Source organism: Nuphar pumila, chromosome 12, assembly GCF_984573655.1.
Source record: "Nuphar pumila chromosome 12, dmNupPumi1.hap1.1, whole genome shotgun sequence".
Lineage (NCBI taxonomy): Eukaryota > Viridiplantae > Streptophyta > Magnoliopsida > Nymphaeales > Nymphaeaceae > Nuphar > Nuphar pumila.
In genome coordinates, this window is record NC_143260.1 from 17,058,953 (window position 1) to 17,072,032 (window position 13,080).

Genomic DNA, 13,080 nt, shown 5'->3' on the forward strand with positions numbered 1-13,080 from the left:
CACATTTCAATCTAAAAATATGACTTTTTAAGCCCTTAAAAAACCTGCTTACATGTCACAATCACATGATCCAAAATTCATTTTCTACTAAACATACCTTCTAGATCACATCCATAAGGTCCAATCTTAAAAAAAATGTAAGGTGATTTGTACTCAGTAGTTTTGTCCCTTCAATAGTGCCAAATGTTTACCATATATATACAGGTGTGTGCATCTGTGTTCCCTTGTCCTAACTTTTAGGAGCTGGTTTGACATATCAAGCATATCCATAATGTGTCATGTTCCTGCTTCCATATCTATGCGATTTAGATTACTAACCTTTTATAGAGTCCATCTGGGGTAGAAATGGTTGTTTTATGAATATCTTAATCAGTAATATTCATTTAAATATAACTTGCTCTGCAATCAAAATTTGAACACTTTTTAAATAAACCTTTTGTAAGTGTGTTTCTTATAGGGGAATGACCATCTTAAGCATACAGTAATGTTGTTAATGTGATCTAGCATATCAGTGAATGAATTTTGCCCAGTATTTCAAAAATTGTGATTTTGTATAAAGTTTGTGTTTGTTCTTCACCAATAATGCGTAATCCATTATTGATTTTTCATTTTAGTCAGAAAATTGGATTTCTTCCCTATAGATGCTTATGTCGAATATGTAGCACTCAGGTTGGGAACCATGGTAATGCTTTTGTAGCATCTATCTCATATGTCCCTAATTTATTTTCTAGGTGCAATGTAATATTTGCCTTAGTAGTTTTTTGTGGATTCCAAGGACTATTTGTATCTGCACTTATCCAAACTTTTCTTTTGACTATTAGCTGCTTAATATATATATATATATATATATATATATATATATATATATATATATATATATATGCAGTAAATAAGTGTGGTTACATTTAGAATGATTTTATTAACCCTAAGTAGATCTTGTAGTAGTAGTAGTTAAAGACATCACTATGGCTTTGTTTAGCAGGTGGGATGGTAATTCTCTTTTGTTGCTTGTTTTGTCTTGTAGAATCTGGAGTGGGATTCTGGAAAAACTCATCAATACCATTGCCTTGTTAACGTCAATGGCAACATAAGCTTTGAGGTATGTGGTACTCCGGATCTTTTTCAAAGGAGTTACGTTGTAGTAACTTGTATCTTTTTGTTGTGTAAGCTGAAATTGGCCTGCACTTTTCCTAGAGCTACATCTTGGCATAAATGAGTTTGTCTTGTTTAACGAGCAAAGTGCGAACTAAAGCTATTCACTTTGGCATGGCTTTGGTCTTGTAAAGTAAAAATTATAGATTTTCTGTTAATCACACTGTTGTGCAACGGGTTAGTTGGTTCCAAGTTCTTTTTCCCTTTATTGTACACCGTAAAAATATCTTTTTTTTTTTGTTTTCAGTTTCGACTTCTTCCTTCGATTGATCATATGGCAAGCCAGCTCGAGCCTGGTTGGGCCTTGTGATGTGGCAGCTCAAGCTTGTTAAGGAGTGAGCGCTATCAGTGTTAAATATATGTTGTGTTTATATGTACACATTTATATGTATATATATTATTTATTTTCTTTTATTCCTTAGAATGTATTCTATGACATATTTTTTAGTATTCCTTTTTTGTATTTTATTATTAAAAATATATATACATAATATATATATATATACATACATGTATATATATATACATATATATATTTATGTTTATTCCAAAATACTTGATAGAGGTATTTTGGTCTTTTCACATGTAAAAATAAGTTGTTTATTAAAATAACTTATTCTAGGTTTTATTTTAATTTTAATTTTTAATTTCTTTTTTACTCCTTTTTTGGGAACCATTGGGGACCCCACATATGGAGTCGTTGGGGCTCCCCAACGACTTCAGTGTGGGAGCCCCAATGACTCCCTCTCTCATTTTCTTGTGTATATAAAGGGGTGTTCCCCCTCTCATATGTAAGATGTTCTCTCACTCTCTCTCAATAGTATTTTTTCTTTTTATGCCTTTTGACATTTCTCCTTTGTGGGTTTATGTGTCTGCACTTAAAGTGCTTGTGTAATCTTCTTTGTTCTTGTCCATTGTTGGACCTACAAGTGTTTTTCACTTGTTATTTGTATTTTCGCTCATTTCATTACATAGTATTACAGCCATTTGGGCTATGTCACATGGGTGCGGGGATTCAGCACTTCCAAAAAACTCGGGTGCGGGGGTGCAGCAGGGGCAAAAATGTAATATATATATATATATATATATATATATATATATATATATATAAAGGGGAGAGAGAAAATCCTTTACGGAAAAAAGGATTTGAAAAGCTCCTGCCAGGAGCTGTCAGCTGCTGACAGCTCCTGCCAGGACTGACAGGAGCTGCCTTTTCAAATCCGATTTTCTCTGCTGACAGCTCCTGTCAGCAGCTGACAGGAGCTGTCAGCAGATTTTTTTTTTTTAAAAAATTCGCTGCCCATCAACAGCTGTCAGCTGATTTTTTTTAAAAAAAATTTCAGCAGCCCATTTTAGAGGGCAAATTTAAAAAAAAAAAATCCAAAAAAAAGGACCTAAATGATCCTGGGTGCGGTCAACGCACCCAGGATCGGGTTGACCGCACCCGGTGCCGCACCCACACCCGCACCCGCGTCGAGTCGTGTCGACGCGGGTGCGGCACCCTGCTAGCCGAATCCCTGTGACATAGCATTTGGGTTTTTTCGATCTTGGAAGGTTTCTTTTGTGCCACTTTGAAGATTGTGACCAAAGTTCTCTCTCTACCTTCTTCAATATGGAGCACGATTCAAGGGTGGAGCTCTCCTTTAAGCTCAATGGTTCAAATTATTTGATGTGGGCGTCGGCTATGGAGAATCACCTTCGCGGGAAGAAACTTTGGGGCTTCGTGATAGGAACCTCTCTTGAACCAACATTGAAGCTTACCAAAATCGAAGGAGGTATTGAAAAGGCTCTTGATGGAGAAGACCTTCTTAAAGCTATTCATGACCATCAAGTAAAGGTAGAAGATTGGAAAAGTAACTACGCCAAGATTTTGGCGTGGTTCATGAACAATGTTGACATAAAAATTTGTGCCAACATTGCTAAGTTTAGAAGGGCCAATGAAACTTGGTTCTTCTTTAAGCGTATGTATACCCAAAAGGATCTAGCTAGACAATTTTTTTATCAAGAAAAAATTAGATCAACTAAACAAGGGGACATGCGTGTCCGCGATTATTTTAGTGCTTTGTCTCCCCTTTGGGACAAACTTGCTCTTCTTGAGCCTAAATAGGTGGCTCCAAACTGTAACGCCCCAAAATTTCGAACCTTATAATTTCCTTGAAATAGTTGGAAAATTTCTTTTCTTTACAGAGTTTATTTCTAAAATCAGCGGAAACGATTTCTTTAAAAGAAAAAGGACAGGTTTGACAACCTTGGGCACGTTAGCGAGAAAACAAAGATTTACCATGGACGATCTGCAATAATACTTAGGAAACCATTTCTTCTATTTAAAGAGAGTATCAAGTTTGTACAAAATTTGGGTTTCCTCAAGGGAAAAACCGTATAAAAAACCAAAATGTCCATGAGAAGAACTACGAGCAGAAACAGTGGATCCTTAAATCATCTCGCAGTCGCGCCATCGCCTGATGCACCTATTCGTCACCTGTACCCATGAAATGGGTTAGTTTTGCGAAAAACTAGTAGGAGAGTACAAAGACAGAAAGAACTAAATTAAGCAGCAGGTAGTAACGAGCCAACTAAGCAGATAGACTAGAGGAATAAGCTAAGTACAACAAACTGAAAAGGGTGAGCATGCTCAATTTAGTTATTACTTGATAACCGGCCATGCGGGTACAAACATGGCACGTGAGTCGAAACAGCCGAGACCAAGCCGAGTGTTCATTATGTTAAGTATTTTAAGATACCTCGGTTGGCTGACTGAATCCTATTCCTATGGAGACGACCGATGGTCGAGAGAGTAAGTCCCCAAGGCCTGATAGGGATGCATCTAACTTCTGCAGAAGTGCTAGGCTAACTTATGTAGCCCCTATCCCTCCCCCTAACCTCCGATGACTGGGGAAAAACAGGTCTTTTGCCCTTTTAAAAAGCCATAAATGGTCTGTCCATCGGAGTTTGTACCCTTCGTCCTCTCTCTTGACGAAGCCAGGTTGAATTGAGCGCGACGGGGTTTCTTAGCCGTTGCCTCATTCTTCATGCTCTGGTCCATTAGACCGAAACAAGCATCTTGCTTATGAAGGCGATCCCATTTTTTTTATATGTGTTTTCAACAACGCGCACAAAGCACTAATCGAGGCCATAAGACTCTCTCATTCAATCGTCGTAGTACTAACATGCCTCGCATGTTCAAGAGCACACTTACGAGGAAAGGGATACAGGTCCTTAATAGGAGCCTCGGGAGTGTGTTTCGCAAAGATATAATGTTTTTAAAAAGCTATTTTAACATTTCAAATCTTTCGAAACGACACACAACTTGCCAACTTATGGCATGTGATTTTCTCGAATCTGACAACTGATGACGCAGTGTCTAGGTGCTATGCAAGTCACGACACTGGTTTTGGTAAATGGGCTTCACAAATGAACCCATCACCCAACAACTTAATCTTGCCCCAGATCAAGGGTTTTTCCGAAACATATCGGGTAAAAAGTGGAATAGGTATTCCTCCCGAATACGCTGAGTCTATGGCAAGGCAAAAACGAGAGACAATAATGCGAAAAGCAAGAGCCTGGGCGTGAAGCGCGCTGACAAACGGAAACAGGAAATGCGAAAGCAAAGGACAAGGATCGCGAACCCGCGTCCTTGAATTAAAAGACAGTAAGCAGTAAATACGAAAGTAAAAGCCTGGGCGCAAAGCGCGACGGCAAACTGAAACAGGAAATGCGAAAGCAAAGGACAATGATCACGAAACCGCGTTCTTGAATTAAAAGACAGTAAGTAGTAATTGCTAAAACAAAAGCCTGGGCGCAAAGCGCGACGGCAACAGAAATAGTAAATGTGAAAGCAAAGGACAAGGATCGCGAAACCGCGTCCATGATTTAAAAGTGTACTTATATACGTATATGTATATAAATATATCTTTAAGTCCTTTCGATCTTTAATTATTTAAGCTTGATTTAATTATTTAAGTCCTTGTGCAACTTTTCCTACCTTGGGGTATTGCGAGAAGGAGGTCGTCTAAGAGCGTAAGTGATCGTTGGTTTAGTTCGCGGGGCGCGAACGGGCTCCGTTGCGTAACACTGCAAAAGTACGTAGTTTAGCATGCATAAAATGAATATAGGTAGGGAGAAAACTCGGTTTCTCCGCAACTCAATGGAGGGGTCATCGGCCCCTACCGTTACGAAAGAGAACGGGGTAGGGTCCAATGACCCATGCCGTTAAAGGAGATGGGTGTAGGGGCCATCGGCCCCTGCCGGATATCTAAAGGAGGGCAGGGGCCATCGGCCCCTGCCGTGATAACAGTAAGAGGGGCAGGGGCCTTTGGCCCCTGCGGAGTCTTCAAAAGGAGGGGCAAGGGCCTTCGAGGCCCTTGCTGGGTTTTAAAGGAAGGAGGGGCAGGAGCCTTCGGCTCCTGCCGGCCTTTTTAAAGGAAAGGTGCAGGGTCTGAAGGCCCCTGCCAAGGAAATGCATAGGGTGGGGGAGAGTGCAGGGACATCAAGGAGAATATGAATTACACTGTTCTTTACTTTTTTTTATCTGGTCATTAATTCGTCTCTTTTACATATGCAAATTATCATGCAGAATTAATAACATCAGCTTGCACATCAGCATGCTAAGCTTTTCACGGGACCACAGCCCGTGACAACATAGGACAGTGCGGTAAAACAATAATATCACATTTGATTTGTTGCAATGCATCAAAACAACTAAAACAGAGAACAACCTGCTCTCGAGGCTCACCTAGCCCCTAATGATCTAATTGACCATCGATGCATTCATAAGCAAAAATCATCAATTACTTGCCTCTATGCATTATTATCTACCCGCCTTTTCAATGCATATGTATGACAAATTTAAAGATGTGCATGAAACAATAATATATTTATGCATGTGCATGAGTTCACTATTCATGTTCATGAAATCATTTCATACACATGCATTCATCTATGATTCATAAGTACATGTGGACATTCAAGCAGTATTGTACATGCTACACACATCGATTTCATGTATGTACATGCACTTAAACAAATCTTTCGATAGCATAATACTTAGGCATGTCAGATCAAATCAAAGCATATGAACAATCTCATTCATAACATGTATTAAAATTTCCATACATGCATATAACTAAATCTGGAAAATTTAACTTGCAAATTTAAAGATCTAGCTCTAGAATCAAAATATCACTAAGTGTTAAAGTATACACGTAATAAATTTGTTTTTCTTACCAAGCCTAGCCAACCCTGTTGGCTAGAGTTCAGCCCCGACTCGGTTGGGGGTTCAAATCAGACTGGTGAACTCTGCTAGAGATGGAGAAATGATTTTTACGTGTAACATTTTATTCATGCACCCAAACCAACTCCTTAATAACATGTCGTGCAAAGAATCTCAAATACCTGTAGAAGAGTTGGTGCTTGGCTTGTAGTTGATAATACCTATGAGTGAGGTTCTTCCTTTGTGAATATGATATATGGGCATAGCAAGCCATTGGTAAATATACATGAACACCTTTATATTTCTAGTAATATTCCCTGAAATTTCCAGAAATGAGTGAAGCACTGAAACTCCTCATGAAAACCACTTCAATCAAAGCATCATTAGGTATTTGGAAAGTTGCATGTGTCAGAGACAACTACTGGTAGTCATTAGAGACAAACTCCAACAGTTTGTCAAAAGAGAATCTGTTAATAGGATAAGCAAACCCATGAGAAATTATTTCCAAGAAAATTCTTTTAAGGTCTTCTGGTCTGGTCTTGCTAGAAGAGGCGTTACATGATGTATCTGTTGTGCATCTCAAATGGATAGTTAAGTGGATTTGCCATTGACTCATGAAGAAAGAGTGCCAAAGTCTGCTTTGTTCTCCAGTATCTAGTGAACATTACAACAGATCCTGCTGCATCATCTTTTGTCTGGGCACACCAGGACTAATTCAAACATGACATGCTGATATGTGGCCAGAAGATGGCAAGCAACATGCACAAAATAGACTGGTTATTGGGTTAATGCACATTATCTTCTTGAGTGTTATTATTTTTTTTTCTAAGTCTCAAATGCATATTGGTGTCATGAAATTTTAGTTACTATTCAACTGAGGTATATTTTCTCTGAACTTATCAAGGTATTTTATGTACGATGGACTAAAGCACTCATGATAGCAAATCACTATGCTGAGGACAAGTTACCAATACTCATGAGCAAACAATAGACATATCAAAATCCTCCACCCCAGCAAACCAAAATCAGGAAGGGTTCCCCAATCACACATCATGAAAGGCTTCCCAACATAATAGAAATCATATAACAAATTGTGCACACAACAGAAAACCTTTTTGTAGTAAAGGTATAACCAGCCGATATCAAGAAGCATACATGAACTAAAGACGCCTCAACCAAGTGTTGCACATAGTCACAAAACTCAGTAATAGCACCACTTATGCTATAACAGTGCTTAAACAACCACACAATCTCAACCATATGCAACTCGATACCACAGAAAACTGAAAAATCAGATTACTGGACTATCGGTCCTGGAGAAAACTTTTACTAAACAAGCATATCAGCCCCAAAACTGATTTCAATAGCCTCCTTATATAAAACCGACACTAGAGAACTCAAACCCACCCAAAAAGGTACCAATAAATCCCATAGCATCGAATCTCACAAATCTGTCGATTTGGTGTTTCCGGCGCCTCAAACCCCCAAATCTGCCTCTCTCTAATGATTTCCCTAAAATATTCCATGGAAAGCAAATCTGCACCCTCTTTCTCACTCGAAATCAAGAGGGAAACCCGTACCTCTTTGGCGAATCTCCGACGATTAGCAGGTTCAATCGTTGCGAGAGAAGGGTCGGCTGAAGTCGTCCCTCGCTGTTGTTGTGACAGGCGTACCTGCCGTAGCCTGCGGTGGCTGCTGGTGGCTGCAGCCTTCCGGCGACCTTCACCTCTCCGTTGCACGCCCACACGAGAGAGAGAGAGAGAGAGAGAGAGAGAGAGAGAGAGAGAGAGAGAGAGAGAGAGAGAGAGAGAGAGAGAGAGAGAGAGAGACTCCCTCTTCCACTTCCCTTTTATCGCCGAAACCCCCCTCTTGCCGAGAGGCGCGGGGTTCGGTTACGTCTGCTGTAACCGACCCCCTTCTTCTCCCCTTTTGGTAATAGCAGGAATCGTGCCCTAGGCACGATTCTTGCTTTTCCCCTTCTTTAAAAAGCCGCAGCCCAATATCGGGTTTTAAAAACCCTATCGGGTTACGGATTCGGGTCGGGTCCGACTCGGGTCCGACTCAGGTCTAAGAGCTTTTTTTTTTTGTGTTAACGAGAGGGCCGGGTCCGCGACCTGCGGCTCGGGATCCAAACGCGACCACAACTTTGGACCCTTGCCTCCCACTTGGTATAGATCCACGGATTGGATCCAAATGGATCCAATCGTGGATCCCCTAAAAATACTCATATAATATATATTTTTATATATATTTAATCATGTATACGAATATATAGGGTATTTTACCTATATCCATATGGATCCTATCTGGGTATTGGATCCGAAATGTTGATCCCAAGCCCATATATACATTATATACGTAGCTATCTCTTGAATAATTCACCTAATTAAAATTTTTGCACTTATATAAGTACATATATGTTTTACGAGATAAATATATATATAAAGACCGTTTTATGGGTCCCGGATCCGCGACTTGGATCCCAGGCCCAAATCACATCGCTTAAAATTTTTATATTATAAAATATTAAAATAAATGCCTAAAAATTTGTGGTTATTACACTATATGGCAGTTTATTTATTATAATGTTAAATTACATTTCAGTCCCTAGTAGACTGTACTATATGATAAAAGACAAAAATACCCTTATCGGGTATTTGGATACAATTTTATTTTTAACATTAGTGGCATACATTACTTCCACGCTCTCATAGGAGGTCCTCGTAGCCATTCCCGATGACTGTTCAACCAAAGAGTTGTGGGACAAGCTCGTTCCGACATATTCACATATCTCTGAGGCGAGAATCATGTTCCTCAAGCGAGAATTTCAAATGTTGAAGAAAGATTCAATGTCTATTATGGAATACCTGAACAAAATGAAATGCATCACGGATCAGCTGGCCATAGTGGGATGCCTAGTCAGTGATAAAGATAAGGTGCAACAAACCCTGAGTGGACTGGGGCCAGACTATCATGTTCTGACGACGACTTTATTGTGTCTCTCAGAGCTTCCAACGTTTGAAGACCTTCGTGCAAAGCTGTTACAGTTTGAAATGAATCTGAAAGGATCTTCTGAGAACACTCATGGGTATTCGGGAACCCAAGATGTCCTGGCCACAGGGATGACTTATGGTAAAGGTCGAGGAAATTTCTTTCAAGGAAAGGGAGGACAAGGAAGAAATAATTTTGGGGGTCGTGGTATACTTCCTACGCCTAATATACAGGGACAAAGGCCCATTCTCACCTGCTTTTTATGTAATAAGAAAGGACATGTTAAAGCAAATTGTTGGTTCAATCCTCAAAATAAGGGAAAAGCTCCACAAGCAGAGGCTAGGAAGGATGGAGAAGTAAAAGAGTTGTTGTTGGCAGCCTTGACAGGGTTGAACATGAAACAAACTGATAAAGGCACTTGGTACGTCGACTCCGGAGCAACGACTCATGTCACGGGTGATGCGGGTAAACTGTTGAATCTCACTCCTTATGTTGGTAAGAATAGCATAGTCACAGGAGATGACTCACATCACTCGATCTCACATATTGGAAATGCTGTTATACCCTTGTCCAAGTCCTCTCTTAATCTTTTAAATGTTATTCATGCTCCTAATATTCAGAAGAACATTGTTTCTGTCTCAAAAATTGCTGATGATGTTAATGCCTCAGTTGAATTTACCACCTCTTCTGTTTCTGTTAAGGATCTTCACACAAGGAAGACATTCGCTGAGGGAAAAAGACGGGGCAACATGTACGTCTTTCAAGAAGATCCTTCCTCCGTTCATTATACCTGTTCATCCTTGAAGCCTCACCAACACCAATTTTTTGCTCCTTATGAGTTTGTGTTTGCAATTTCTGAATGTAATAAGCCAAGACTTTAGCATAGTCGTTTGGGTCATTGTGGTCGTCATTTTATTGAAAAGCTTGTCTCAAATAATCTCATTCCTAAGTCCAGAAGACATTGATATAAAATGTTCTAGTTGCCATTTATGTAAGAGTCATGTCTTGCCATTCAATTCCATTAATAAGAGAGCTTCAAGGCCCTTTGAGGTCATATGTTCTGATGTCTGGGGTCCTGCTCCAATTGTTTCTCTTTCTGGCAGCAAATATTACCTTATTTTTGTTGATAGTTACTCATGCTATACTTGAATATTTTTCATGAAGCACAAATCAGAAGTTTGTGGATTGTTTCAAAAATTTCATTCCTTTGTTCAAAACCACTTCTCAACTAACATCCTCAATTTCCAATGTGATGGAGGAGGTGAATTCTCCTCTAGTGACTTTGTTAATTTTCTTCAACATAATGGGATAAAGAGAAGAGTGTCTTGCCCACATATACCTCAACAAAATGGGATTGCTGAGAGGAAACGTCGACATATTATTGAGAGTGCAATGAGCATGATGCACGGGAGCAATCTTTCTGTAGCTCTATGGACTAAAGCTTTTCACTCCACGGTTTATGTGATAAATCGACTACCCATGACCATCTTAGAAAATAAGTCACCTTATTTTTCTCTATTTGGTGTTCAACCCGATCATGAATGCTTTGAACCTCACCGAGGACATGGCATTGGATAGAAATGATTGGAGGAAAAGGATTCATGTGGAAGACCCAAAATGAATTTCTTTGTTGGTTCATATCGCCGACCCCAATTGTTTTGGGATGAAGGCGTAGTTGTTGGTGTTCAACCCGATTATCATGAACTACGTGTGTTTGGGTCTATTTGTTATGTTCACGTTGACAGCTCATTGAGACATAAGTTTCAAGACAGCCTTAAAGTGTAGGTTTGTGGGATACGCTGAAGACTACAAAGGATATAGGTGCTATGATCCATTGAGCAAACACGTCAAAATATCGAGAAATGTAGTTTTTGACGAAATGAGTTTTGATAATCAACCAACTAATTCAAGTCTTCATGTCGAGGTATACTATCCATGGTTAAATTCAAAACTCTTCTCCAATGCTAAGGAAGACTGCCCAACAGACTGTAGTGAGAAGGAGATATATGAAGAATCAACAAATGTAGCTCAAACAGAACAGACAACCATACAAAACCTGGAGCCAATAAGGTATAAGGGTGTTGTATACATCTGCCGTGAGAAAGAGCCCTCATCCATTCCTTGTACAAATACATGTACTTCTGATCCTGCTCTACAGACACTGGATATCAGAAGATCCTCACGGACTCGACATCCACTTGAGAGATGGATAAGCTATAAAAAATTTTCATTGGATTTTCAGCTATTCTTGACGTCCATAAATAAAGAGGATGAGCCTCTCATGTTCTATCAAGCAGCAAGTTCTAGAAGGTGGGTCGAGGCGATGAATGAAGAAATGGAAGCCTTACATGAATGTGGGACATGGGAGATTGTGCCTAGACCAGTAGATAGAAATGTTGTTGGGTCAAAATGGGTATACAAGATAAAGTAAAAACAAGATGAGAGCATTGAAAGGTATAAAGCTGAACTTGTAGCCAAGGGATTTACTCAAGAACGAGGACAAGACTTCGATGAAACCTTCAGCCCTGTTGTTAAGATGGGAACGATTCGTATTGTGTTGAGTCTAGCCATTGAACATGGATGGACATTGAGCCAGTTAGATGTAAAAAATGCATTTTTACATGGAGATTTAAAAGCGGAAGTCTATATGGAACAACCCACTGGGTATGCAGAACGAGACGCCAAGCAGTATGTATGCAAGCTAAAAAGGGCACTCTATGGGTTGAAACAAGCTTCTCGTTCTTGGTTCGAGAGTTTTTCGCTGGAGATACAAAGGCACGACTTCTCTCGGTCTTTTCTGGATCATTCGTTATTCATTTACAATGAACGAGATGTCACTACTCTTCTATTGATATATGTAGATGATATCATCATCACAGGGAACTGCAAAGGTCACATTGAGGAAGTAAAGAAGTTGTTAAATCAGAGATTCAAAATGAAAGACTTAGGGGAGCTGCGATATTTCCTTGGAGTGGAAGTTGATAAAAGATGTGATACACTCACACTTACTCAACATAAATACACCTTGGACATTCTCAGCAGGGCAGGTATGAAAGATTGTAAGCCGCCAGCAACTCCAAGTGTCATCCATCAGAAACTGAGTTCTAAAGAAGGGGATATATATGGAGATCCTACTAAGTATCGTAGCATAGTTGAGATGCTGCAATACCTGACCTTCACTAGACCTGATATAGTATATTCGGTTAATCAAGTGTCTCAGTTTATGCATGAACCCCATACATCGCATATGGAGGCAGTCAAACGAATACTTCGTTATCTGAAGGGTACAGTTGGCGATTGACTAGTATACAAGAAAAGTGAATTAGATCCAGGCGGCGGTCATGAGATCATTATTTATGCTGATGCTGATTGGGCGGGCGATCCCGATGAACGACGATCAATATCTGATTATTGCAGCTTAATTGGCTCGAACATGGTGTCTTGGAGCAATAGAAAACAAAATGCGGTTGCTAGGTCGAGCACTGAGGCTGAATACAGATCAATGACTGCTACCATTGCTGAGGCTACATGGATAAGACATCTCTTAACAGAAATGGGAGAACCGATTGCTTGGTCACTGCTACTGTGTGACAATCAAAGTGCCATCAATATGTCTTTCAATCCCATTCATCATAGTCGAGCAAAGCATATTGAGATAGATTAACATTTTGTTAGAAAGAAAGTTGAAGAAAAAGAGACTGAGCTCATGTTTGTGCGAACTGAAAAAC

At 39.7% G+C, this 13,080-nt stretch overlaps 1 protein-coding gene across 1 annotated transcript in view; it reads left to right on the forward strand.

The window, feature by feature from the left end:
• LOC149820153 (putative RNA-dependent RNA polymerase 3) overlaps positions 1-13,080 on the forward strand; it is a 141,068-nt gene that overhangs the window by 15,813 nt on the left and 112,175 nt on the right. The window contains exon 4 of the mRNA XM_089981753.1: positions 1,025-1,099. Coding sequence (XP_089837879.1) covers positions 1,025-1,099 — 75 coding nt within the window. The remainder of the gene's footprint in view (positions 1-1,024; positions 1,100-13,080) is intronic.